Genomic DNA, 27,929 nt, shown 5'->3' with positions numbered 1-27,929 from the left:
TTTACAGCTACATTTCCGGGTTATCTCCTCTGAGGTCAGCACTGACCTCTCTGACCTCTAAATACCATTTTCTCACAGGCCCTGCTGTGTAATCCTTTGTTCTCTGCTCTCTGCTGGTGACTAATCTCCCTCCTTCCCCCTCCCCTCTCCATAGAACAGACAGGAGCATGTCTGATGCAACAAGACACAATTTCCTGATAATGAGCAGTGAATGAGAGAGAAGAGAGGAGGAGGGGGGACCTGGGGAAAGTCTTTTTGAATGTAGATAATGGCATAATAAACCCAATTACAGAGTTTCTGAAAATCTCCTGGACTGTTGATTTCTGCAAAAAAATGAAACGACAGTGACACTTTAAGATAATGCACTGCATTGAACTCGGCCGTTGTCCTTACAATGTTTTAGACTACACTCCTGCTCAGTCCACACAATGTATGGCCATTTTGACGAACGTTCTGTATAGTCTTCAATGGTTAATTGGATCGCAGGCAAGCATACCCAAATGTGGTAATATCGTCCGCAAGAACATGTCAAACAGTGGCCGTTGTTTATACACAGTGTGAACATAGCCTAAAGATGATGATTACCGTTACTGTTTTTTTTTTTTTTTATTTATTGCTATTACTTTGTTATGGATGATTATGTTGTGTAGTGTAAAGTTCAGGCTAATTACCTCAAAGTGTACTTTACCGTCTGTTTTGTAAGCGAGATACAGAGATAATGACACAAATGGAGTGCAGGGATAAGTATATGTACTTTGTATCTAATATGAAGCAATCATTCAGATGATGTATATAGGGAGAAGGCTTTCCAGCGGCAGATGAGATAAGTATAATTCCAATTTCTTCCTGGCATATTATCTTCAAGCAGCCAGGACTTGTGCAATTAAGGGAATATTAAGTGAAATTAATGTGCTCGCCATGCTTTAATAAGATTCGGCATTCACGTGCCTTATCAAATACTTCACGTGGGGGATAGCAAATCCAGGCCAGAATCATTCCTCTTTTTAGGTTGCCCTTGTTTGTAAAGATGCGGTGATATGGGAATTACTGGTGTGGTTGTATGAAGATAACTGCAGCCCCGCATTCTAGTTAAGGTCAATGTTGTTCTCTAATGTCCCATTTTAAAGGCTAAAATAAAGATGAATCCGTATTTTGAGAATAATGTACGGTATCTTTTTTTGTTCTTATTCAGCAGCATGCCTACATGCAGTATCCATGGAACTGTTCTGCCACTTGGGATTGTTACCTTAAAGGGGCACTCCAGCGAAAATCTTCTTTCAAATCAACTGGTTTTAGAAAGCTATATAGATTTGTAATTTACTTCTATTTAAAAATATCAAGTCTTCTTATACTTATCCACTGTTAAAACTAGTTCTTTTATGCTAATCTGTTTCTTTTTTCTGACTTCAAATTTTTTTTTTATTTCACTTTATGTTTATTGTTATGGGGGCAGCCATATTGCCTGGGCTGTTCTTAACACCATTTAGTGACATGCTTTAGAGCAAGACTCATGGACGTAGACGACAATAGACAGATTCTTTCTATCGACACAGGGCTTACTCGAGCAAGTGCTGGTGCCCAGAGCACCTCTAGGGGTCCAGAGAGGGAGAGGGGCCCGGTGTTCTAATGTTCAGCCGGATAACTGTAGTGCAGGGTCATCAAACTGAACTACAGAAGACACAGGAGGCAGAGCAGGACCTGCACAGAGAAAGAGAAAAGGGAGAAGGACCTGATCACATGACCCGATGGTCCTCAACCTGTACATCCCTGCTGCGAGTTTGTGTGCCATTGAGTAAACAGGGCCGGTATCCACAGCGAGTCTCGCTGCAAATTCGCAGTGAAAAACTCGCTGCGGATCCGGCAAGTGGGTTTGTACCCTTAGTCAGTCTGTGTCAGTAATGTGTGTTTGTGTATGTTAGTGGTGTCTCAAGTGATTGTGCATAGTGTGTGGATGAGGGGGCCCCCTGAGGCTCTGTCACCCAAGGGACCGAAAAAGCCTGGAGCCGACCCTTCCCTCGACATGAATGTTAAACATAATTGAGCGTGCTCTGTGACCTTTCAAAAGGTCATTCCACAGGGAGCTGCTATTGTCTTGTATAGATGCTATTTACCTACTGGTGTCACATGACACTGCAATGCTGTACACATCACTTTTTACCAACAGGAAGTCTCAGCTTTAGTTTTAGCCCCAGTGGTGGGAATGAAAATTGCAAGACATCAGGATTTTTTTTTATAATATAGATCAGGGGTGTCAAACTTAAATACACAGGGGGACAAAATAAAAAAATTGGACAAAGTCGCGGGACAACGTTGATAACTATTGAAGCGCGGATGCTGCAGTGCTGGCGCTGTCAGTGGTGTGCGTCTCCCAGCGCCGCACACTATGATAAATCACATGATTAAACCCCAACCCATATAATAGCCATTCCCCCAAAAAATTGCCCCACATATTAGCCAGCCCTTCCAATAGTTTCCAAATAGTAGCCAGCCCCCCAAGTTTCCCATATAGTAGCCAGCCCTCCCCGATAGTCTCTTTTATAGTAGCCAGCCCTGCCCAATAGTCTCTTATATAGTAGCCAGCCCTCCCCAATAGTCTCTTATATAGTAGCCAGCCCTCCCCCATAGTCTCATAAAGTAGCCAGCCCTCCCCATAGTCTCTTATATAGTAGCCAGCCCTCCCCCATAGTCTCTTATATAGTAGCCAGCCCTCCCCATAGTCTCTTATATAGTAGCCAGAACTCCCCAATAGTCTCTTATATAGTAGCCAGCCCTCCTCAGTTGTCTCATATAGTAGCCAGCCCTCCCCTGTTGTCTCATATAGTAGCCAGCCCTCCTCAGTTGTCTCATATAGTAGCCAGCCCTCCCCCATAGCCTCTTATATAGTAGCCAGCCCTCCCCAATTGTCTCATATAGTAGCCAGCCCTCCACCATAGTCTCTTATATAGTAGTCATGGCGGGCCTGATGTAATTAAAACTCTAAATTGCCTGGCTGGCCAAAAATAATGGCAGCACGGACTTGACCCGCGAGCCAGAGTTTGACATGACTGATATAGATAGAAAAAAAGAAAATTAGAAAAAAAAATTCTTTATAAATATGTTTAACATAAAAACATTATTTAAACAAGTAATTTTTTGGTGATACATTCCCTTTAACTTCCCTCTAGTTGCCAGAATCTCGTAATGTAAGAAAACTCTATATGCCCATGCATGTGCCCAAATACATTTTTGCATTCCAGATATTTCTTGCAGCCTATATATAATGGGATATTAAGTACTACAGTTTTACTCTAATTTCAATGCACATCCAAGGGTGTTAATTATCAGGGTCTCGGTTATTGAAACCTATACTTTAATGGCATGTGGGTTGTGACAGTTCACAATCTGCCCACCTCGAGCTACAAGGAATTCTCGCTGTTGTACTTATAGCGTGGAAGAAACACTTGCTGTGTACAATTTACTTGTTAAATCACTTAACACCCACAGTTAGCGGCTTATTGTACTACATTAAGTGCAGTGTAGGCTTATACCTGTCTAGGAGAAATATGTTAAGACTTTAAACTGGCCTTAAATCTCTAAACGACTGTGACAGTGCAAGTATATCCATCCGTCTGTGAGGTTAGGAGTGAAAACTATAGTAAGCAGTCAATTGGTGAAATTCACAATCTCCATTCTTTGGCATTGTGTGTACTAAAATAGGCTATGTTGACACAGCGTAAAAGTACAGCCGTTGTTGCAATCGGCAACAACGGCCGTACTTTGTACGCCAACACACCCTGCGTATTTTGTACTCCAAGACACATGGTATACGCACTGAATAGCGGCCGTAGGAAACCATGTCAGTGCACACTATGAAGCTAGCGGCTCCAGCCGTTGATCTTAGCAGAGACCAGCCGATCCTTGACCCGGCCGGGTCACGGAACGGCCGGTCTGTTCCGGTGTTTGAACGTGGCCATAAACTGGTACAGAGGTAAAATGTCTCCACAAGGACCTCGCTGGTAAATCATCCAAAAAGTCAAGGTAAGGGAGTCTGGTGAAGGGGCCCAGGCTTGGTTCACAGCATTTTCAGGATGTAATATAGGGGTACTCCGGCGAAAATCTTTTTCTTTCAAATCAACAGGTTTCAGAAAGTTATATAGATTTGTAGGAGGGGAGTGTGATTTTAGCTCAGTGAGGTACACAGGGAGCTGCTGTCAGTATATACAGTGAGTACACAGGGAGCTACTGTCAGTATATACAGTGAGTACACTTACTAATACTGTACACTGACCTATTTTACTATTAAGTGGCCTACCCCTTTAAGTAACACCATCACACATAGCCAGGCCTAGCAGGGAACCACCAACTCCATAAACCAAATCCCTCCCCTCTATTATTGCCATTAGCTGTCATCCAGCCTTTTCCGGATCAGAGCCAGTCATCCTACCCTGCAGTATTCTTTCCTATTCCTCTCTATCAGTATCTTACAGGCCCTTGCACACTACGGAAATCGTGCCGATTCCACCTTTCGCCCTCGCTCCCAATTGACATTCCACCGGTCACATAGCCCATAGGCTCCATTCTATGGTCAGGCAGATTCCGTTGTCCACCCAAAGAAGTGACATGTCAATTCTGTGGTGGACGGCTGAATCCGCCTGAGCCTAGAATGAAGCCTATGGGACCGCCAAATGTTCAAGCGGGAGTGTGCACGGAATCAGCGGCAAGTTATCCGCACTAATTCCGTAGTGTGCAAAGGGCCCTACCTGTGCATGCAAAATTGTCTTGCCGTTTTTCTTCATTGTGTATTTATTTATTGCTAGGCAATGCTGCGACTTATAGTGCCCCACTGTGTCATTACTGTTCTGCAAGATTTGGTGCACATATTTACTATAAGGTTATGTGTAGTTCTATAGTGTGTCAGTGCTCTTTTGCATATTTATTTCTAGGTTATGCTGAGACCTGTAGTGTCTCAGCATTTCACTGTATTTATTATTGACTAGATCATAAGTGAGCCTGTACTGCTCCATTGCATAGTTATTTTTCACTAGGTTATGCTGTCACTTGTATTGCCTCAGTCCACTGCATACGTATGTTGATTCTGTATTGCTTCAATGTAAATCTATTTATTACTGGGTTATGGAGGGACTTGTAGTACAGTATAGCAGTATTCTTCATTAGGTTGTGTTCACACGTACAGGATCCACAGCAGATTTGATGCTACAGATATCAATGTAACTAAATAACTGAACACAGCATCAAATCTGCTGCGGATCCTGTATGTGTGAATGCACCCTTAGGGTTAATTTACAGAATTAAGTTCATTCACCATTGTGTTTGTTTCATTTGCATACACTGACATTGTGATAGATGACAGCACTGTCTGTGTACGGAGACTTCTGGCAATATTGGTTGCCATGACTACCACAGGGTTGTGATTATAGACAAAATGTCTTAATCACTTAGTCAAAAAGGGCAAAGCAATCGACTTGACAAGTAACGAAACACCAGATACCTTGTTTACTTATATGGTTTGTGAAGCCACGCCCCCAAACCGCACCCCCTTTTAATCTTTGCTACAATTTTAAAATTTTTGAAAACCTTGTTATTAGGAGGGTATTGGTAAGGTTATTGGTTCCATTATGAAGGAGAGTAGCGGTGAGGTTATTGGGTCAGTTATGGAGGAGAGTAGCGGTGAGGGTATTGGGTCAGTTATGGAGGAGAGTAGCGGTGATGGTATTGGTTCCGTTATAGAGGAGAGTAGCGGTGAGGTTATTGGGTCAGTTATGGAGGAGAGTAGCAGTAAGGGTATGGGGTCAGTTATGGAGGAGAGTAGCGGTGAGGTTATTGGGTCAGTTATGGAGGAGAGTAGCGGTGAGGTTATTGGGTCAGTTATGGAGGAGAATAGCGGTGGGGGTATTGGGTCAGTTATGGAGGAGAGTAGCGGTGAGGTTATTAAGTGAGTTATGGAGGAGAGTAGTGGTGAGGGTATTGGGTCAGTTATGGAGGAGAGTAGCGGTGAGATTATTGGTTCCGTTATGGAGGAGAGTAGCGGTGATGTTATTGGATCAGTTATGGAGGAGAGTAGTGGTGAGGGTATTGGGTCAGTTATGGAGGAGAGTAGCGGTGAGGTTATTAAGTGAGTTATGGAGGAGAGTAGTGGTGAGGGTATTGGGTCAGTTATGGAGGAGAGTAGCGGTGAGATTATTGGTTCCGTTATGGAGGAGAGTAGCGGTGAGGGTATTGGTTCCGTTTCAGAGACTTAAGCAGAGTGCAAAATCAAGTTGTTGTAGATCGACCTTATGACAGGCCAAGAATTGATTTCTTTTTCATTGCGTTAAAGGGCTGTAAATCAGTGACTGCTTTGAATGGGGGGGGGGGGGGGGGGGGGGTGGTAGGGAGAGGCTTTCTATTTGTAAGGATGATAATGTTGGGTATGTGGAGATATATATATATATGTATATAATTTTTATTTATTTTTTTCTTATATTTTTTTTCTTTTCTGTTATTTGTCCAGTAACTGTATTTAATTACAGAAATATTCTAACATTTTCATTTATTTTTTATAACACTGGGACTGCTGCAAAAAAGGGGGGAAAATCAGACCTCAGTCCCCCACAGGTCCCAATGCAGCTTTTTTTGCCCGCTCCCCGTGTTTCTTCTCCCTGCTCCTGAGATGACGCACTGGAGAAGGACCCGTCCTCTCAACCAGTGAATGGGTGGGATGACACACAGCTGTTCCGACATTTTGGAAACAGGGAAAAGAACTGAGCGTTGGGGATCAGAAGGAGAAAATATATAAAATCCACATTATATTGTTGAAAATGATTACAGAAGAGAGGCCTCACTTGTATTAATAGTATCAGGTTTTAAAGGCGTACTCCAGCAAAAAAAAAAAAAAAAATCTTTCAAATCAACTGGTGCCAGAAAGTTGTATAGATTTATTTACTTCTATTAAAAAAAACCTCAAGTCTTTCCATACTTATCAGCTGCTGTATATCCTGCAGGAAGTGGTGTATTCTTTCCAGTCTGGAGAGAAGAAGAGGTTTTCTGTTGGAATTTGCTGCTGCTCTGGACAGTTCCTGACATGGACAGAGGTGGCAGCAGGGAGCTCTTTGTCAGACTGAAAAAAATACACCACTTCCTGCAGGACATACAGCAGTTGATAAGTACTGGAAGACGAGATTTTTTTAATAGAAGTAAATGACAATTTTTTTTTAACTTTCTGACACCAGTTGATTTGAAAGAAAAAAAAATTGACTGGAGTACCCCTTTAAGAGAGTTTTTACCATCTTATACATTGAAGCATTTTTTCCAAAGCAGATGTACAGTTGTAGTTGTAGTGTAGTCTGCACTATACTACCATTCAGTCACACATTGTCCTACTGGGATATCACCATCTGTCTATCTACCTTGTATCCTTGTATCCCTTATTTCCTATCTATTGCTCTGTCTATCTCCTTACCTATCCCCATCTAATCCTCACGTCCATCTATCTTCCTGACATCCCAAACAATCCCAGGGCACTGTCGCTTTCGGTAATTAAATATTTACCATTGGTCATCTAAAACCCATTACACGTAATGTAGAGGAGTAGGAGGTCAGTAGTTCGTTTTCTATCACATTTACATGATTGTAACATTGTATTTGTTTTTCCTTTCCCCCTATTTTTTTTTAATAATTTTATTATTTACAAACATGAATGTAGAATTTACAAATAAAACTAGCTAGTCATTCCGTACAGCAGGAATGGGGAACCTGCGGCCCTCCAGCTGTCACAAAACTACTTCGGCATTGGCTGTCCAGGCATGAAGGGTCTTGTTTGCCAAAGCCAGAGGGCCGCAGGTTCCCCATCCATGCTCTACGGGCTACGGCTCAATGTTTGCCTGTGTAAAACCGACATTTTTATCCAGGTTTATCCAGGTATAAAGCTCCTATTACACGGGGCGATTCAGAGGAGCAAGCAAGCGCCAACTTGTCAGGCGCTATTACACGTGCTGGCAGTGAGTGGGCAAGAGCAGGGGGGCTGCGGGGAGCTGTAGGGGGGCTGCCCGGGTGATTGCTTGATCGTCCAAGCAGTCCATAGTAGGTAGCCATTATTGCTTTGTGTAATAGGACCTTAAAGGGGTTATCCAGCGCTATAAAAACATTTTTCCCACTTTTCCCCCTACTGTTTTCTCCAGTTCAGGTGCAGTTTGCAATTATGCTCCATTTACTTCAATGGAACTGAGTTTCAAAACCACACCCAAACTGGAGACAACAGTAGGGGGAAAGTGGCCATGTTTTTGTATGGCTGGATAACCCCTTTAAGGCCGGGTTCACACTACATTTTTGCAATCCATTTTTTTTCCATCTGCTTTTGCAAAAAAGAGCAGATGGAAAAACGGACACATTTGTGTGCATTTGTTTTGATCCGTTTTTTCCATTGCCTTCCATGACTTAAAACAAAAAAAAACTGAATCAAAGCGCATCCATTTTTTTTTTTTTATGTACACAAAGTTGAACTTGGTTACGTTTTTGTGTACATAAGGCTTTATTCACATATTCAGTAAAGTTGTCCGTAATTGCGGATCCGTAATCACGGTTTAACTTAGAGCACATTGATTTATATTTGGCTATTCACACAGTCCGTTTTATATTTGATTCGTAATCCGTTCCTTAAAAAAAAGACATGTCCTAGTGCGGATTGTGATCGCGGTACGGATTACCAATAGAAGTCTATGGGATCTGTGTTTTTTTATGGACGTCACGGATGTCACATTTGTGACGTCCGCAAAAAACATGGATTAAACCTATGAGAAGTAGTACTATTCGCAAAGTAGTACAATTCACATTTTACCGATACGGAAACGGATACAATTACGGATGAATATATACAGACCATGGAGTAAAAATAGCGGGAGGTTTTACAGTCCAGAAAAATTATTGAACGTGTGAATGAGGTTGAAGTCTATGGGATCCGTACAGTCCGCAAGAAACACGGATCAAATCTATTCAAACCAGTACTATTCCCGTTTTAAGAAGATCATATTATTAAATGTCACTGGTAATGGTGAGGAATTAGCAGTAAGTTCCCAGTGGTTTTCTCTTTGTACAATGAATCTGTAACTCTGCCCGAGTGCTCCTTGGCGTTTCTTCTCTCTCGGCTCTGAGCTTTTCCTCCTTTGTGAAGGAGCAGATCCTTTCCGTAATTGGTTGAATCAGATTTAACAATGCAAGCAGATAAACATTTGTGGCAACCGCTGCCATGGCAACGTCACACTGCTTCTCCTCCTCTCCCCTCCTCCCCAGTCTCCATTCTAGTCAGTGACACAGTGGTCCGTGCTGTGGAGAGGCTTTAATGGCAACGCTCTTTACTGGGGAAACTGGTTTAAAATGATGAATGAGGAAAGTACTCCTAAAACGGATGGAGGGGAGAAGCATAACGGCACCAACTTAAGGAGGAAAAGACCCAGGAAGGTAAGGGGTTTGGATTTAAAGGGGCCATCCGAAGAAGCATGCTTTCCTGGGGATGCATGCAGGGCTGCTCCGTTAGGCGTGTCAGGGAAGCAGAGCTCGCTGTCTCCGCTCGCTGTGACAAGTGAGCAGAGCTGAGGATGTAACCGGAGACTGAGCTCACCACTGTTTACATGTATGAATATACCAAATGCGAAGTACTACTGCGTGCAGCTTGGTCGGGGAATTGGACGTATTGAAATTATTGTTTCATCCGCTTGTTTGTCTAGGGTTTGTCTATATATATATATATATATATATATATATATATATATATATATATATATATATAGTGTTTTGTTTGTGTATTGTTGTATTTTTTTATTTTATTTATCTATCTATATATATTGTGTGTGTGTGTATATATATATAAATAAATATATATATATATATAATATAGATAGATAGATAAATGTAAACAATATATATATATATTTTTTTTTATCTATGCAATTGCTGTTGTGATATAGCAGAGCCAAGTCTGTCATTGTAGAGAACGTAGTGTGAAAACTTGTGTTATCCGTGATGATTTTACAGTGATCGCAATGACTTGAACCAGCCTATATTTCTTACCTATTCGTCATCACCTGTTCGTAATTGAAAGGTATAAAAACACAAATATATTATCATTTACCATAGATTAATATTAAGTGTGCGGCTATCTGGCAGAATTCCATCCTTGTCTTTTTTCTAAGGTACACAATGTAATACGGTGTACTATGGCCACACCCAGGCACTTAGGCGTCTGTGGCTGGAGGACGCACAGATACTGATACTAGACATCTGTTCCCTTGCACCTTGTAGCCTTATAATGTATACATCCTAGTTACACTTAATTTGCAATATATAATCTTATTAGGAGCATTGAAATATCATCTATTTGTTGCCAGGACATTACCTCTCCATCTATTGCATATAGCAGGGGTAGGGAACCTTGGCTCTCCAGCTGTTGCAAAACTACAATTCCCATCATGCCTGGACAGCCAAAGGCTGTCCAGGCATGATGGTAGTTGTAGTTTTGCAACAGCTGGAGAGCCAAGGTTCCCTACCCCTGGCATATAGTAGGAAAAAGCTAGACTTTTACGTATACAAGGGGGATGGGCAGCCTTCAGGGCATATTCACACAAGGCAGATTTCTGTAACAAATCTGTGAATATATATCCTTCTACTGCATAAGGAGGAGGGAAAACTTACACAAACCAATATAGTGATCCTGTAGCCCAGGAATAGAATTATCCTTTGACCCTTGTAAAGGTTCCTTTGAGCGACACATTTACGAGCTAACACACAGCCTGGGATTAGTATTTCTCTACCCGATCAATAGGACGTTTGGAAATGAGGGCAGATTTGTTCTCTTTTAGGTAGCATGGTATCTCAGTAAGTTATCCCAGCCATAAAACACCACAAACGAATTATTAGGATTATTTCATGTTAGCAATTGTCCCATAACTAAACCAGATCTATCTATATATTTTTTGTGAGTGGTCAGTATCATGGCAGTAAGTTATCATTCACAACCTAGTTGCACAATTAATTCAAGTTAATTACCATTAACAGAAATTTTTAATTTTAATTTTTTAATTTTTTTTTAAATTAGATTTTTATTGATTTAGTAATTGTTTATGGTTGTTTTCATAGATTTGATATTGCAGGTAGTGAAATTTCTTTGAGAAGACCACTCACAATTGTATTGAGAAAGGATCTTTTATTGGGGCCACTATTTATAATGTAAGGTTCCTGATACAAGGGTGACTATGGCCCGATCATTTTAGTAATCGATCTGCTAGATCTGCGCTCGTTTACTGGATCTATTAGACGGCCCCTATAATCGGGCAGTAAGGTCTGCATGGACATCGTTAGAGATGTCCATGCAGCCCTTGCCCAAACACTTGATACCTTACCTCTCCCCGCTCCCGGTCTTCTCTCCTGTGCTTCGCAGCTTCCTGTTCCTGGTGGCGGCAGCAGCATCTGAGCGGCCTGTTAGCTGACAGGCCGCTCAGCTAATCACAGGACAGGACAACCGCGGCCTGACAAGACACTCAGACGCTGCAGCCACCGGGATTGGGAAGCACAAGAGAGAAGACTGGGAGAGGTAAAGTATCAGGTGTTTGGGAAATCGACGGCCGTGCATCGCTATTACACGTAGCAATGGTTGGTGCCTGACGATTTTAGGTCCGAACCTAAACCAACGATCAGCCGATGATCGTTTCATCATCTGTATGTTGTTTCTATTACACAGAGCGATAGTCAGCCTGATTTGGCCGATTATTGCTCTGTGTAGTAGAGCCCTAAGGTGGACTGAAAATTTGTTACTCAAAATCTGGTCTGGATAAGGGGGTGGTCTTCACAAATGTGGTATCATGTACATATTGCAAACTTTTCGAAATTATTCAAGGATCTCAGATTTTTTTTATTTGAAAACTTACAAAATATAAAATGGTAGAATTTTTTTTTATTTTTTTCTATGATTAAGTCTCAATGTTGCATCCAGTGAAGAAATTACAGTATGGTGACAGTAGATTTGTATGTCCAGATACCATCTTATACTATTATTATTACGTATTGATGATGGGAAGGTATTTTCAGATTTTTCCAGTTAGTTCCAGTCAGGCATACAGCAATTTGCTTTCCATCAGTCTTCACTACTTGTGATAATAAATGCTTCCTCTGGCTGCACCGTCAGCGGGGCGTAATAGACAAACACACTTTCTTACTAATTACATGACCAAGGGAGACTAAATAATGCGTGCCAATGATTGATGTAAATTCTATGTTAGGCCTCGTAGGACCACACCAGCCTCATGTAATTGATGATGGATCCTTAAATAAAAGCAGGTCTCTATTTTTAAACGTCGATCACATCGGTATGTATTAACTAACATATATGCAGATGTAGCAAGCACCAAGTGAACGCTGGGTGCCTTAACACTATTCACGGAAAGAAGCAAACCCTATAAATTTTTTATTTGCTCCCCGCTGCGCGTTGGCACGTATACTTAGCAGTGGTCGATGTCCCGCGGCGTGGCTTTTTTCCGGTCCTGCTACGCCCTTCATATCCAGCGCGCGTTCACGTCACCCGCTACCGTGACCCCACTTCTGTCTCCTGTCGATTGAAGGCCGCATGTCATGCTCTCCCATAGAGAATGCATTGGAAAGCGTGACTTCCCGCCTTCAACCAACAGAAGAGGGTTCACAGGAGCGGATGAGGTGAACGCGCCATGGATTTGAACAGCGCATCGGGACCGGAACTAAGCCAAACCGCAGGACACCGATTACTACTGGTGAGTATACACTTCAGCATGCAGGGGGGGTGCAAATAAAATTTTTTGGGGAACTGCTACTTTAGGGTATGTTCACAGTACAAAATTGGCATGGAAATTTCAAGCGGAGGCCGTGCGACTCCACTTGCAGTTCCGTCTGTCGCATTGACTCCGCTGACCACCCAAAGAACTGACATGTCAATTATATTGTTCCAGTTCTGCTTTTGGTTAGTAATACGTTTGTCCAAAATATTACGTGTAATATCAGGCAAGGTTGGTGCAGGTATTATTTTCTTATCTGTCTGTCCCAGTAATTTTTGCATCATGTCGAATTGTGCATCACATAGATATACAGTATAGGCTGCAGCATGGTGGCCCAATGCCCAATGTTTAGATTGGAGTTGTATGAAAAGTATTTACTATTTTCCAAGTTATGCTTGGGGCTATATAAAATGTTGTTTTTTAGTGTCAGTGTACCCCTTTAAAACCCGCACAACTTCTATTTTGCTGTTAAAGTGCTATATTGGGGATTCACTGCACTAACTACCCAGGGATTCCTTGACAATAGGCCGATCACAGGTGTTCCCACTGCTAGAACCCTCAACAATACAGTCATCCATGGGAGAAGCTAGTGAAATCAATGCACTGTCTATGTAATGCATTGGTGGTCTAAATGAATTGGCAGTCTCTGTAGGTGCTTTTTGCTCTAAGACATGAAGGTCAGGTTATTTCCTTCTATTGTCTCAGAATTCCCAAAAGGAAGTATTGGAAAATAGGTTTCTCAAGCCAAACAAGCTCATTTTCCTCAGGGACTACCTAGTGGACATAGTATGTTATAGGAGTAGTCCTTTATAATCTGCCACAGTTACATTTGTAGGTCACATCAGTATTTTTGGAAATATATTCATTTAACCAACTTGCCTCCTTTTCCTGATATGTCTGTTTTTCAGCTGGTTGTATAGGTTACCAATCACCACTCTGCTCTAAAAACAGTGGTCTAGTTAATTATATATGTATATAGCTTTAGGATACATATATATATATATATATATATATATATATATATATATATATATATGTGTGTGTGTGTATATATATGTATATATATATATATATAGTGATCCCTCAACTTACAGTGGCCTTAAGATACAATATTTTCAACATACAATGTTCCTTTTTGAACCATCGTAACTTGAGACCAAACTCATCAAACAATTAAAAAAAAAAAAAAAACTTGTCCTGCCACACGCTTGAGGTCAGGTCCCGTCGCAGGCTCAAGGTCGGGTCCCGCCACACGCCCCAGGTCAGGTCCCACCACACGCCCAAAGTTAGGTCCTGCTGCACATCCCGCACAACGTCCCGCCGCACATCCCTCCGAGCATCACACTGCGCGTCTGAACTCATGGTCATGAAACCACTTGATGTAAAAGCAAAACATTTTTGCCAGAGTACCCCTTTAAGGCAACAGTGGTAACTACTGTCATATTGCGTCATACCAAGATTATGTCAACCACCAAGGTGGCTCTGATCACATGCCATAATACGATATCACTGATGGTATGGGGACAACAGGGCATCTCAATGGTGCTGCAGGAGTCAGTGACTATACATTCAATATACGTATACAATATACATGCAAAATAGAATAAAAGGTGAAACCATTTTCAACCATTTTCTTTAAAACGGAGAAACAGATATAGCAAATAAATTCCAAAAATTTGGAGACTGAATACATTAACTGGTCTCCGGCGTATAATGTCAGGTTTCCAGACCAAGTGTGGTATGCTCCTAGCCTCAGAAGGGCTTCCCAATGCATTACAGTGGTTCAGGTCAGCCTGAGAAGGCAGGAAGTGGTTAACCATAGCTCACCACTTCATCACGGAGGATAATATTTCCCTCTGACAGCCCATGTCAACACTCCTGCCTGCTCACATGGTCTCAGCAGATTCTACTTCCAAGCACATCAATACGGAGCCTCAATATCTGACATTAGTTCCACTAGCCCGACCAGGGTACTTCTTTCTACTATGATGGCTGAGAAGAGACAGTCCATTTGTTATCATATAGAGCTATCACTTTTATATAGAAAATGCTTTGTCTTTCCATTATAGAGACTATAACCAGGAATTAGACACAAGAAAGTCAGTGTAGTTCTCAGTATGGTTTCGGCTAGGATTAGGCCTCAGCTTTTAGTAAAGAGGTGGATACACGTATGAGATTTCTCCCTAAGGCAATGGGAGTTATCCAAAGGAGTCAGAAGATTGTTTTACAGACTAATAATCATAAATGTCTCCAAATTGCTGTTCTCCTTGTCCTTTATAAGATTACATTTGGCGTAGGACAAGTGCCAACCCTTCACTGGGCTAACCACTAATGTAAGATGGGACCAGACAACGCACATTGTTCCAGCTGTTTCACCACCTGATAGTTGAAATGAAAAAACATGTTCTGTTCTCTATGTTGAAAAAGTATACAAATCTTTGCCAAGTATACGCAGTGATGAGAGTTTTAACCAATAGTCTCATTTAAATGGGGGCGGGGGGGACTTTTTTATGTTGAAGAGTTTAAATGTACGTCTTAAAGGGGTACTTTGAAGGAAAAAAAAGGTTTTTCGATCAACTGGTGTCACTAAGTTATGCAGATATGTAAATTACTTAGTAAATATTTCCAGTAGTTATCAGCTGCCGTGTGCCCTGCAGGAAGTGGTGTATTCTTTCCAGTTTGACATGGTGCTCTCTCCTGCCACCTCTGTCCATGATTGGAACTGTCCAGAGCACTGGATTTTTTAATTAGAAGAACTTTACAAATCCTTATAACTTTCTGACACCTGATGATGTTAATTTTTCTCCTTCGGAGTACCCCTTTAAGTGAATATGGAACATTGTGTCTATTTTAACCTGTTAGTGACAGTCAATTTTAGCTTTAAAGGGGTTATCCAGCGCTACAAAAACATGGCCACTTTCTTCCAGAGACAGCCCCGCTCTTGTCTCCAGCTTGGGCGGGGTTTTGCTGCTCAGTTCCATTGAAGTGAATAGAGCCTAATTGCAAACCGCACTTGAACTGGAGACAACAGTCGTGTTGTCACTGAAAGAAAGTGGCCATGTTTTTGTAGCACTGGATAACCCCTTTAAGAAGGGTAAAAAATGTTTCCAGCCCTAGGAAGTCCAGGAAAACATGGTTACATCCCATGGCCTATGGCCGTATCAGTGTTTTCTTGGATCCTTCTAGGGCTGTATCCAATTTCTTCAGCCACTGGTATTCAAATGCCGAATAATCGCACATGAGCTCTAGTTGCGCTTATCTCTACTTTATCTCTCTTACCTATTGGATATGATGTCGGTTACAACAAAAGTGGACAAGTCTGATTTGTCTGGTCAACATATTAGAAGCCAAAGGCTGTCCAGGCATGATGGAAACTGTAGTTTTTCAACATCTGGAGGGCCTTAGGTTCCCTGCCCTTGTCTTAGAATTACTGAGGCTATGGCTAGGCTAGGCTGTATCCCTGTTTTCCAGGTGGTACTCGGGCTGTCCCCACCTTCCCCACGGAACGGGAAGACTGCGGGAGTCAAATGCCGATGGTTCGGGTTCGTACAACCTGAACCTCGGCCCTGTTCCGTCATCTCTATACATGAGTAGCTGATCTTATGGAAGGTCCAGAAGGAAACCTGTCAAGGTCGTCTTTAATTGAATGCTATAATGAATCAGATTCATAGACAGAAATAATGTGAGGAGAAATAAGCGTAGAGAAGGTTGTGGAAGAGCCAAAGTGATATGGCAATTTCCTGTGAAGGAAAACACCGAGGAGATCAGGTCATTGACCAAGGTCAAGAGCGGCATCCGTGTGGTAAAGCATCAGACTTGCTGTAAAGTGAACATATGACCATGGCAACAGTACAGACGGCACAATGCCAAGGTTAACCATTGAAGCTCATTGTTTTCGGGCGCTACCTTCCAGTGTCTGCTTAATAATAAGAAAGCATATTTGTAAAGAACAAATGTTTATTGCCGTGAATACAGTAACCATGGCGATATGCTCAGACATCAGAAAAGCGTTCCTAGACGTTCTATTACGAGAGGGAATGCTAGGCTCTGCTTTCAGACCATATTCTGCCACATATTAGATATATTATCTATATATTATATATTGTTATACCCAGCTAGCTCAGGCTCCTGTTTAAAGGGGTTATGCCAAGATTATTGCCATGTCCGTGCCTGTTCAGACCTTGGCGTGGTCCTAGACTACTTTAGAGACTAATTCGGTGCCTGAATTGTTTGTTTCCTTGCACCAGTCTGGGTTTCTGCTAGCCTAGTGCTGGGCTGCAGATAGTTTAGACTGAGGGCCCTATTACACAGGATGATTATGGTGCAAAAAATCGTTATATTGTTTGAATTTAAGTGATAATCATTCTGTGTATTTGCAGGCAACGATCGAAAAATCGTTCGTATGTCGTTGATCGTTGGTTTAGATGTGAACCAAAAGTTATTGTTAATTATCATTTGCTGTAATTCCACATTCGTTCGCTCAAGTTCCGCAATTGTTCACTAATCGTTCAGTGTAATTGCACATTGTCCATTGTTTTGCTGGGATCAGAAGGAATAAACGAGTATAGTAACAATCGCAATAACAAACATAGTAACGATCGTAACTAACGACCATCGTTTAGTGTAATATGGTGACCGATTTCAGGTTAACGATAAACAATCTAGTTTGCGATTGTGTATCGTTAGTTGTTAATCGTTAAAAATCAGTTTGTGTAATAGGACCCTGAGTTGGGATGGACAGTTGCCTTCATCGATCACCTCCCTGCCCGTCTGTGTTCTGTGTGGTCTGGATGCCAGGGGGCTGGTCTAATCACTCCCTGGACCAGGACTCTGACATCTCATAAGAAGTTTGCTTGTGCTCTGGGACATTGCTTGCAGTAGTTTCTTGTAGTTTGAGCTAGCGTTTAATATTGCTTGGATTTCTGACCTCTCTCCCTGTTTTCCTGACCTCTGTTTTTTCTCCGTTCTGCTATTTCCAGTTTGACCTGTATCTACCTGACATTCTTAATTGTGTTTGTTTGTCTTGTTTTGTGTTTCACCTGATTGCTGGGAGTACCTGCAGTCTGACCCCCTCCAGCCAGATACGTCTCACCTGTCCTGTGAATACGTGATAAGTTTTAATCTTGGGATACCCTTTTTTATAAGGCAGTCAGTCTACCATAGCTGCTTGGCCCATAGCCACTGTTGTGCCTGCTACAGCGCTAGTTATGCCCCTGTATGATCAGGATGACAGCTTATAGCTTGTATATCTATGTATTCATAATAAAGCAGAGTACAGGGATCTGACCTACTAATGCTCATGTTGGGTCAATGATCCAAGTTCTCACTGGTTTAGTTGCTTGCAGTTGTTCTTTTCTCCATGTGAGAAATGAAAAGATGGAATCTGATTGGTTGCTAGGGTCAATGGAGCCAGTTTCACTTTACACCAATTTGATAAATCTCCCCCCATGTCTCTATACGTTGACTTCCCAGGGAGCTTCCGGTGAGCTTTAAAGAGGAACATGAAATAAAAAAAATTAAGTAAGGCGGTGGGTGCAGGAACATAATAAAGAACAGGCGGCAGAAGTAATTTTCGTCTGGCTTCTTCATATGTCAAGGCCCCGGCTCCTGCTTCTTGGACAACCCGCTGATGGATTGTTTGCTCAGCCAGTCAGTGACCTCAGCGGTGTCCCGCTTCAGTCACTGATTGGCTGAGCAGGCAGTCCATCAGCAGGGTATGTGACGTTGCTGCTGGAAGCGAGCAGCTGTCCCATATTGTTCAGGCAGCACTACGGGGCATGAGAATAGGTAAGTATAATTTCTTCATTATGTTCCTGCATCCCCTGCTTTCCTGAATTTTTTTTTTTATTTCATGGGACTTCTCCTTTATTTCTCCTTAGTTCTTTATGAGATGCATTAGCTAAAGAGCTTTACACAACAGTGGCTGTTCAGGTGGCTGCTGGTCTTAAAGGGGTTATCCAGCGCTACAAAAACATGGCCACTTTCCTCCAGAGACAGCCCCACTCTTGTCTCCAGCTTGGGCGGGGTTTTGCTGCTCAGTTCCATTGAAGTAAATGGAACTTAATTGCAAACTGCCCCTGAACTGGAGACAAGAGTCGTGTTGTCTCTGAAAGAAAGTGGCCATGTTTTTGTAGCACTGGATAACCCCTTTAAGACCAGCAGCCACCTGAACAGCCACTGTTGTGTAAAGCTCTTTAGCTAATGCATCTCATAAAGGAGAACTAGAATTTTTTTTTTTTTTTTTTTTTTGCTGGTCATTAGGAATTTAGACTGATCTAAATCAACATTGATAGTGTATTAATTTAGGTTGTGGTATGGCGTGTGATGTGGTATGGTCTCATTGCGGTAATAATTGACCTCTATGGGAAGCAGATATATGCTAGGCCATGGGTCTCCAAACTGCGACCCTCCAGCTGTTGCAGTACTACATTTTCCATCATGCCTGGACAGCCAAATCCAAAGCTTTAGCTGTATGGGCATGATGGGAATTGTGGTTTTGCAATAGCTGGAGGGTCGCAGTTTGGAGACTCATGTGCCAGGCCATTTTTTGCCCCCATATTACCTCAGCAGGCTGTGATATTAACCTAACAAAGAACATTTGATAGAAAAGTTTTTTCTCTACAGAAGATCCTTGTGCCCAATAGGGATCAAAGACTGGGGGAAAAAAATAACAAGGCAGAGGCGTCACCCTATAGCAGGGGTAGGGAACCTTGGCTCTCCAGCTGTTGCAAAACTACAACTCCCATCATGCCTGGACAGGCATGATGGGAAATGTAGTTTTGCAACAGCTGGAGAGCCAAGGTTCCCTCCCCCTGCCCTATAGTGTCATGTAGCCATACAGAATCTGGAAAAATCTACCCCTTAAGGTCTCGTTCACTAAATGGTGACACAATATACTACTATTCTATACATGCGTCTCGATGTGCAGAACATGACAGTTACATCATATCTAGAGAAATATCTTGGCAACCGAGTTTGTATTTCTGAGTTCCGTGCATGTTCTCAAAGATACCATTCCTAGGGACAAAGCTGGCTTTTCACATGTGTTTTATCATCGGTGAACCGCCTTGCACCCCGGAGCCTGAATCTATCAGCTGTTCTTTGTATTCTGTTTTCTTTTACCCTCGGGTTACAAGCATAGAAAGGGGGCCTGCTCTGTTAGGACAGTTTGTTCTGATCATAATGGGAGCCTTTTACTAGTGACCCTCCTGTGCATCTGTAACAAGCGCTCCATGTAAGTCTTTCTGGTAAACACTTGGCTATTAATTGATCTACGGCCAGAATGTGGCCACTTGTTGGCAAGCGACGATTGAATAACAGCTATTCACACTGTTTTCAGAAACTCAAGCATCATTTCATTGTCATATTTCCCGAGAAGACTATGAATCATAGTTCAACTTTAGAAATCTTCTTATGTTCTCATTTATATGATATTTATTGGTGATATTTCTTCACAATTGTCTAAATAGTCTTAATAGTTTAGACAGATCGGGGGAGATTTATCAAACTGGTGTAAAGTGAACCTGGCTTAGTTGCCCCTAGCAACCAATCAGATTCCACCTTTCATTCCTCACAGACTCTTTGGGAAATGAAAGGTGGAATCTGATTGGTTGCTAGGGGCAACTGGGACAGTTTCAATTTACACCATGTTTGATAAATCTGCCCCATCTACTAATATTTAATGGTCACCTAACCCTATAGCCAAGGGTCTGGGGAAGCTAATAGTACCCAAACGGGATGCTCCTAAAAGGGGCCTGTATATGAAATGGGAAAAATAAATAAGTAATAAAACGGAGCGCGCGATACGGATACGGCAGTGGGGGGATAGTACAGTGGTCAGACCCCCACAAACTCCGCTGTGGATAGGGGAAAAGTTGATTTTATTGGAATACCTCTTTAAGTTGTTAAAGGGATTATCCGACAAAAATCTTTTTCTTTCAAATCAACTGGTTTCAGAAAGTTAGATAGATTTAAAATTTACTTTTATTTAAAAGAGAAGTCCGGAGAAAATTTTTATTAAAGTACTGTATTGCTGCCCAAAAGTTATACAAATCACCAATATACACTTATTACGGGAAATGCCTATAAAGTGCTTTTTTCCCTGCACTTACTACTGCATCAAGGCTTCACTTCCTGGATAACATGGTGATGTCACTTCCTGGATAACATGGTGATGTCACTTCCTGGATAACATGGTGATGTCACTTCCTGGATAACATGGTGATGTCTTCTCATACATATCAGCTGCTGTTTCTCTGGCACCGTGCTCTTTGCTGTCACCTATATCTGAGACAGGAACTGTCCATAGCAGGAGATGTTTCCTATAGGGATTTGCTACTGGACAGTTCCTGTCTCGGACAGAGGTGGCAGCAGAGACCACTGTATGAGACTAAAAAGAAAATGCCACTTCCTGCAGGACACACAGCAGCTGATAAGTATGGGAAGACTTGTGATTTTTAAATAGAAATAAATGACAAATCTATATAACTTTCTGAAACCAGTTGATTTGAAAGAAAAAGATTTCCGCTGGAGTACACCTTTAAGAATGGGAGGATTGGGGTATTTTTTCTGAAGGAGACTTCCTATGTTTGCTTGATGATCTCCTCAAGGAGATTCATTATAACCCTCACTCCCATGAAACAGGTGAGCAGCCATATGAGCCATGATTTATCCTCATAATGTCAGAAACTAGACTATGATATAAATCACACCAGGAAAGAGAAGAAGTTGCAACACCACCCTCTCATGTCCCTCTAATGTATTCATGTATTGGTTACACAGCTAATAAGACCATTGACTGATCACATCTGTTCATTTTTTTTTCTTTAGACTTTTTATCTAACTTAGATTGTTTTGATCGTGTTGTTCAAATGCGGCTTTCTCTTTCCCAAATCTTTGATCTTTCGTACACAAATAAGCCATTGCATTTTTTACAAAGGTCACTGTTTTCATCTTCAGCCCACTCAACATAGAGGATATGGAAAATGTGCTTTGGCCACAGCCCCAACCTGAATGTTAGCGGAAAGAAAAAAAAATCATTTTTTTCCCCTATTTTCATGTGTTTTACAAAACCTGCTTGGTTGTTTCTTTAAACAAATAGTAAATTTGGATGTCTATTAGGTAAACGTGCATTATGGCCTGGACTAATAAATAGACATCATCAATATAACACTATGTAGCAGGGGTAGGGAACCTTTGCTCTCCAGTTGTTGCAAAACTACAACTCCCATCATGCCTGGACAGCCAAAGCTTTAGCTTTGGCTGTCCAGGCATGATGGGAGTTGTAGTCTTGCAACAGCTGGACAGCCAATGTTCCCTACCTCTGTTATAGACGAATATCCTATGCAGCTCACTATGGGAAAAGAAGGGTCAGACGTGTCATGTTTACCTACTGTACATTGATGTTGTTGTTGTTATGAAAAACATACATTGTTAAAGCTCAGTGTTTAAAAGAGAACTCCATTCAAATAAGTCTTTTGACATTGTAATTATTATTGAAAAGATGTTCAGAAAAGTCAAGATAGATAGATAGATAGATAGATAGTTAGATAGATACGATAGATAGATAGATAATAGATAGATAGATAGGAGATAGATATATAAGAGATAGATAGATAGATAGATAGATAGATAGATAGATAGATAGATAGGAGATAGATAGATAAGAGATAGATAGATAGATAGATAGATAGATAGATAGATAGATAGGAGACAGATAGATAGATAGGAGACAGATAGATAGATAGATAGATAGATAATAGATAGAGGAGATAGATAGATAGATAGATAGATAGATAGATAGATAGATAGATAGGAGATAGATAGATTGGATAGATAATAGATAGATAGATAATAGATAGATAGAAGATAGATAGATAGGAGATAGATATATAAAAAATAGATATATAAGAGATAGATAGATAGATAGATAGGAGATAGATTATAGATAGATAGATAATAGATAGATAGAAGATAGATAGATAGATAGATAGATAGATAGATAGATAGATAGGAGATAGATAGATAAGAGATAGTTAGATAGATAGATAGAAGATAGATAGATAGATAGATAGATAGATAGATAGATAGATAGATAGATAGATAGATAGATTATAGATGGATAGATAGATAGATAGATAGGAGATAGATAGATGGATGGATAGATAGATAGATAGATAGATAGGAGATACGTAGATTAGATAGATAGTAGATAGATAGATAGATAGAAGATAGATAGATAAGATAAATAGGAGATAAATAGGGAGGTAGATAGATAGATAGGAGATAGATAGATACATAGATAGATAGATAGATAGGAGATAGATAGAAGATAGATAGATAGATAGATAGATAGATAGATAGGAGATAGATAATAAGATAGATGGATAAATAAATAGATAGACAGACAGTAGATTGCTGGAGCAGGTGTTTACAATCTTATGTTCCGGTCCTGAGTACAGAATAGGTTAGCCCTCACCCTGAGCTCATGTGTAATTCAGGCCAGATGGCAGAGGATTAAGACACATAAAAGAAAACTGTAATTGTATTCTATCTGGGAGCATTAGTCAGCAGGGGTATTAGTAAACTAGATTTCATAGTAGCCAGTCATGAAGCGTGTATGAATGTTCCCTTTTTGCTGCTTCTTGTAAGTCCATTCTGCCATTTGCCATTGGAAAAAATTACGGATTCTTTGTTGCCATGTTGTTAAAAACACTGAACATAGTGGATAATGGACTTGGAAAAAAAAGGAAATGAAAGAAAGGTTGCTGGTATGTAAGGTCACTCAGAGGCTGAGGCTGCTATGAGGCGTCCATAGGGGAGAGCTCATGTCCGTCCATGGGCATTGTGGCCCTATGCAGCATCTCCCTTCCACATGAATTGGCCATATACTCAAGTTGCTCTTCACAGCTAGAAGGCATGGGAAGGGGGGGCAAAGTCCTAAACAGTGGATAGATCTGTTACTAAACAACACCACAAGGGACATCGTTAATCGTACGAACGGGCCAATTATCGTTTCGTGTACACGCAGCATAAGCCTTCCCATACGTATCAGCTGCTGTATGCCCTGCAGAAAGTGGTGTATTCTTTCCAGTCTGACGCAGTGCTTTCTGCTGCCACCTCTGTCCATGAAGTAGTGGCAGTAGCAAATCCTCATAGAAATTCTCTCCTGCTCTGGACAGTACCTGACATGGACAGAGATGTCAGCAGAGAGCACTGTGTCACACTAGAAAGAAAACGATATTTCCTATATTTCCTACAGGACGTACAGCAGCTGATAAGTATGGGAAGACTTGTGATATTTAAATATGAGCAAATTACTAATCTATATAACTTTCTGAAACCAGTTGATTTGAAAGAAAAAGATTTTCACTGGATAACCCCTTTAAAGGGGTTATCCAGCGCTACAAAAACATGGCCACTGTTCCCCCTCTCTTGTCTCCAGGTCAGGTGTGGTTTGCAATAAAGGTCCATTAACTTAAATGGAACTGAGTTTGAAACCACACCTAATCTGGAGAAAAGAGAGGGGGAAAAGTAGCCATGTTTTTGCAGCGCTGGATAACCCCTTTAAGGCTGGCAGATGCAGGTTGCTATTTTCTCTGCAAACAATGCATCAGTAAACAGCAATGGGGATTTTAATAGATGGTTAGTATTCGTAACATGAAGAAAGAATATACCACATAGATCATAACCATAATTCATCGCTTCTGCCCCTCCCAGGCCTTTGATCACAGTGTTTGATCTGTAGCTGAAATGTCAGGAAACAGAAGGAAAAAGTAGGGTAGCACCAGCAGTGATATTTTAGTGCCCAAATAGGTGTAGAGAATCATAGTAGAAGAGGGTTATCCGGGTATGGCTGGCGGCATTTAGTGGCCCCGCTGGGATGCAAAAGGTGTAAGTGCTATAAAAGCAATAAGAAAAGAAATAATCATATTCACAAGCACAGATAACCTACCGCCATGGTATCAGAGGTCATATCGCTTTCAGCTAAATTGAGACTTGAAAAATTCATAGCGTTGCGTCTATGGTCAGCATAATTTTTCACTGACCATGCTTTAGTGAATCAATAGTGAATAGGCTAATAATGCAGTGCTGTCAGTGGAGAACGCTGTAATGGACAGTGCTAGGGCTGAAAGCAACATCCCCTGTAACCGACTGCATGCAGGGAAGCTATGTGGTACATCAATTACAATAAATGTCTATAATGTAGAATTATTAGATTTAAAAAGTGCTGGATCAGGGGTAGGGAATAGAGATGAGCGAACCTCCAGCATGCTTGAGTCGATCCGAACCCGAACGTTCGACATTTGATTAGCGGGGACTGTAGAACTTGGATGCAGCCCTAAGGCTATGTAGAAAACATGGATATAGTCATTGGTTGTATCCATGTTTTCCAGACAACCTAAGAGCTTTATCCAAGTTCTGCAGCCCCAGCTAATCAAATGCCGAACGGCCGGGTTCGGATCGATTTGAACCCGAACCCGGTTCGCTAATCTCTAGTAGGGAACCGTGGCCCTCCAGCTGTTGCGAAACTACAACTCCCATCATGCCTGGACAGTCAAAGCGTTAGCTTTGGCTGTCCAGGCATGATTGGAGTTCTAGTTTTGCAACAGCTGGAGGGCCACGGTTCCCTACCCCTGTACTAGATTATAAAGTATACCCACTGGGGGAGAGTTATCAAACATGGTGTAAAGTGAAACTGGCTCAGTTGCCCCTAGCAACCAATCAGATTCCACCTCTCATTCCTCACAGACACTTTGGAAAATGAAAAGTGGAATCTGATTGGTTGCTAGGGGCAACTGAGCCAGTTTCATTTTACACCATGTTTTATAAATCTCCCCCTTAATTTATATTTATTATGATATCAATATTTATATTTATTAATATATATATATATATACACTTGGGCACCAGACACCCACAATAAAATGGCAGCATAGTATTATTTAATGGTTACCGTTCAGCTCTGCTCCACATTTCTAGGCTCTTGGGTGCTGGATTGGGGGAATTTCACTGTTTTTGTAAGAGTCTATGACTTTGTTCTGTTTAATATTCATCCCATGGTTCCTCTGGTCACAATGAAGCCATACAGTTCCCATCTAATGCAGACAATGTCTGCCTGCGACGTGATGTCTGCATCTTTTTTTTATGGTTATTGATATTGCACGTTGGTCGGTAACTATGATATTCTGGGCTGTTTCGGTCATACTGTAATATTTCTTGGTCGCTGTCCCTTTATTGCCATTAGTGGATGAGTCATCTTATATTATCTGCACCCAGGCTGGGTTTTTGCACCTTCCTCAGTATCTCATAGGATTACAATGATAATTTATTACTCTACAAAATGCATATGTTCCTCATAGGCTATGTTCCCACAACGTTTTTTCTTGTCCGTTTATAATTTTTATAATGATGTCCGTTATTTTGATACTCGGCCGTCCGTCAGTGGAATAACAGCTGCAGTACATTATTCTAATTTAGCTGACTAATTGGCCTTTGGTCGTGTCTTTAATTGAAAAGTCCATTGAATTTAATAGTAAAAATAGAGAAAGGCCGATGAAAATAAGGAAAACTGTGTGTGAGCAACTAAAAAGTAACATTCACTGTTTGCAAAAGACGTCTGAAAATAATTGACATGGTCATTATTTTGACATCTGCACAGATAACGTCCGTCATTTTATACACTTTGTGCATTGGACGTCCGTCATTTCTTTGACTTTATTGCATTGCAGTCAGTTAAATCGTGACAATAACGGACGTGCTTTTAAATAGAAAAAGCGGATGCCGTTTCTCTTTTTTGACGTTGTGTGAACATAGCCATACACTTCTTTGGAGCCATTTTGGAAATTGCCATAGACAGACCCAGTAATGGGCAAACATTATCTTTAGCACAGGGGTAGGGATCCTTGGCTTTAGCTTTAGCTGTAGCTTTAGCTTTGGCTGTCCAGGCATGATGGGAGTTGTAGTTTTGCAACAGCTGAACAGCCAAGGTTCCCTATCCCTGCTCTAGCACATTCTTGAGGCCCTATTACACATAGCGATTATTGGCCATATTTGGACAATTATCGACCATTCCGGCCGATAATTGTTTTGTGTAATAAAAGGCAGCGATCAGCCGACATGCACGATGTCGGCTGATCGTTGTCTTTCAACATGTTGAAAGACAAATAACTTGGATAGCAACGATCTGCTGCCGTATCTCCATGTAATAGCAGACCGACGCTATCTCCTATGGGCTTCCCGGACGATCTTTAGAGCCCCCCCACCCCCACCACCTTTGACATGCTGTCCGTCGGCGCCGGCAGTGAGCGGGAATAAGGTGCAAGCAAGTGCTGACCTGCAGGATGGCGCTCGCTTGCTCCAGGTGATCGCCCCGTGTAATGGGGGCTTTAGAGTTCCTACTCTCTGCAGTAAATTACAAGGTAAAGATTATATGACATTTTTTATTATACATGAAATGCATTTATTGTGCACCGTCAAGTGTTACCACTAAATATATGGCTGGCTTGTTTTCATATTATAGAAAATGTCAGAATCCTTTAGGGCAGAAACAACTGTGAGTGAAGTGAAGTGAACTCCCATAGCAATACATTAGGCTGTGCTGCATTACTGAGATGAATAATGTTTCCTTGTTTTATGGCCGTGAAAGCTCCTTTCATTAATAAGTTTCCTGCTGGGATCAGAGCTATCCACAGAACAGGTCATCAATAGTTGATTGGTTTTGTGTCAACACCCAGGATCTCTGCCGATTGGCTGATCAGTAGAGTCATGCCTAGATGTAAACCTTCATTTACTGTGTAGTGGCTGGGCCTAGTAGCTGACATTTACTTGAAGAATCCTCTTCCATGGCCTGATATGGGACCCTGCAAGGAAGCAAGCGATTGCCGATCAGCAAGATCGGTGCTCATTAGCTGGGCCTTGAGAAGGCACGAGTAATCGAGCAGCTGGGCCGCACGAACAATCACTGTATTGTTCGTGCAGCCATGGAAATATACATGGAATTGCCTATAGCAAGAAATTTTGCTGCTGCACAAAAGATGTGATCAGCCAAGGGTCGGTCTTTTTCCCGATCCTCAGTTGATCACTTATACTTTTACAGATAATTGGCCGTGTACAAAGAGAGCCTGTGATCTAGTTTTAAGTTTCCCTATTATAAGAGTG

At 41.5% G+C, this 27,929-nt stretch overlaps 1 protein-coding gene across 4 annotated transcripts in view; it reads left to right on the top strand.

Annotated features, from left to right (window-relative positions):
• Positions 1–27,929, top strand: part of ANK2 (ankyrin 2) — a 382,082-nt gene that overhangs the window by 147,218 nt on the left and 206,935 nt on the right. The window contains exon 1 of one of the 4 annotated variants that reach the window (XM_069978473.1): positions 5,431–5,504. The exons of 2 other annotated variants lie outside the window; for them this stretch is intronic. In XM_069978473.1, the coding sequence (XP_069834574.1) occupies positions 5,502–5,504 (3 nt within the window). In that variant the 5' untranslated portion in view covers positions 5,431–5,501. Of the gene's footprint in view, positions 1–5,430; positions 5,505–9,283; positions 9,433–27,929 lie in introns of those variants that run through there. One more of the 4 variants, XM_069978467.1, reaches the window with a different exon arrangement.

This window comes from Dendropsophus ebraccatus, chromosome 7 (genome assembly GCF_027789765.1).
Source record: "Dendropsophus ebraccatus isolate aDenEbr1 chromosome 7, aDenEbr1.pat, whole genome shotgun sequence".
Lineage (NCBI taxonomy): Eukaryota > Metazoa > Chordata > Amphibia > Anura > Hylidae > Dendropsophus > Dendropsophus ebraccatus.
Note: the sequence above shows the minus strand (reverse complement) of the source record. Positions and strands in the feature narration are given on the sequence as shown.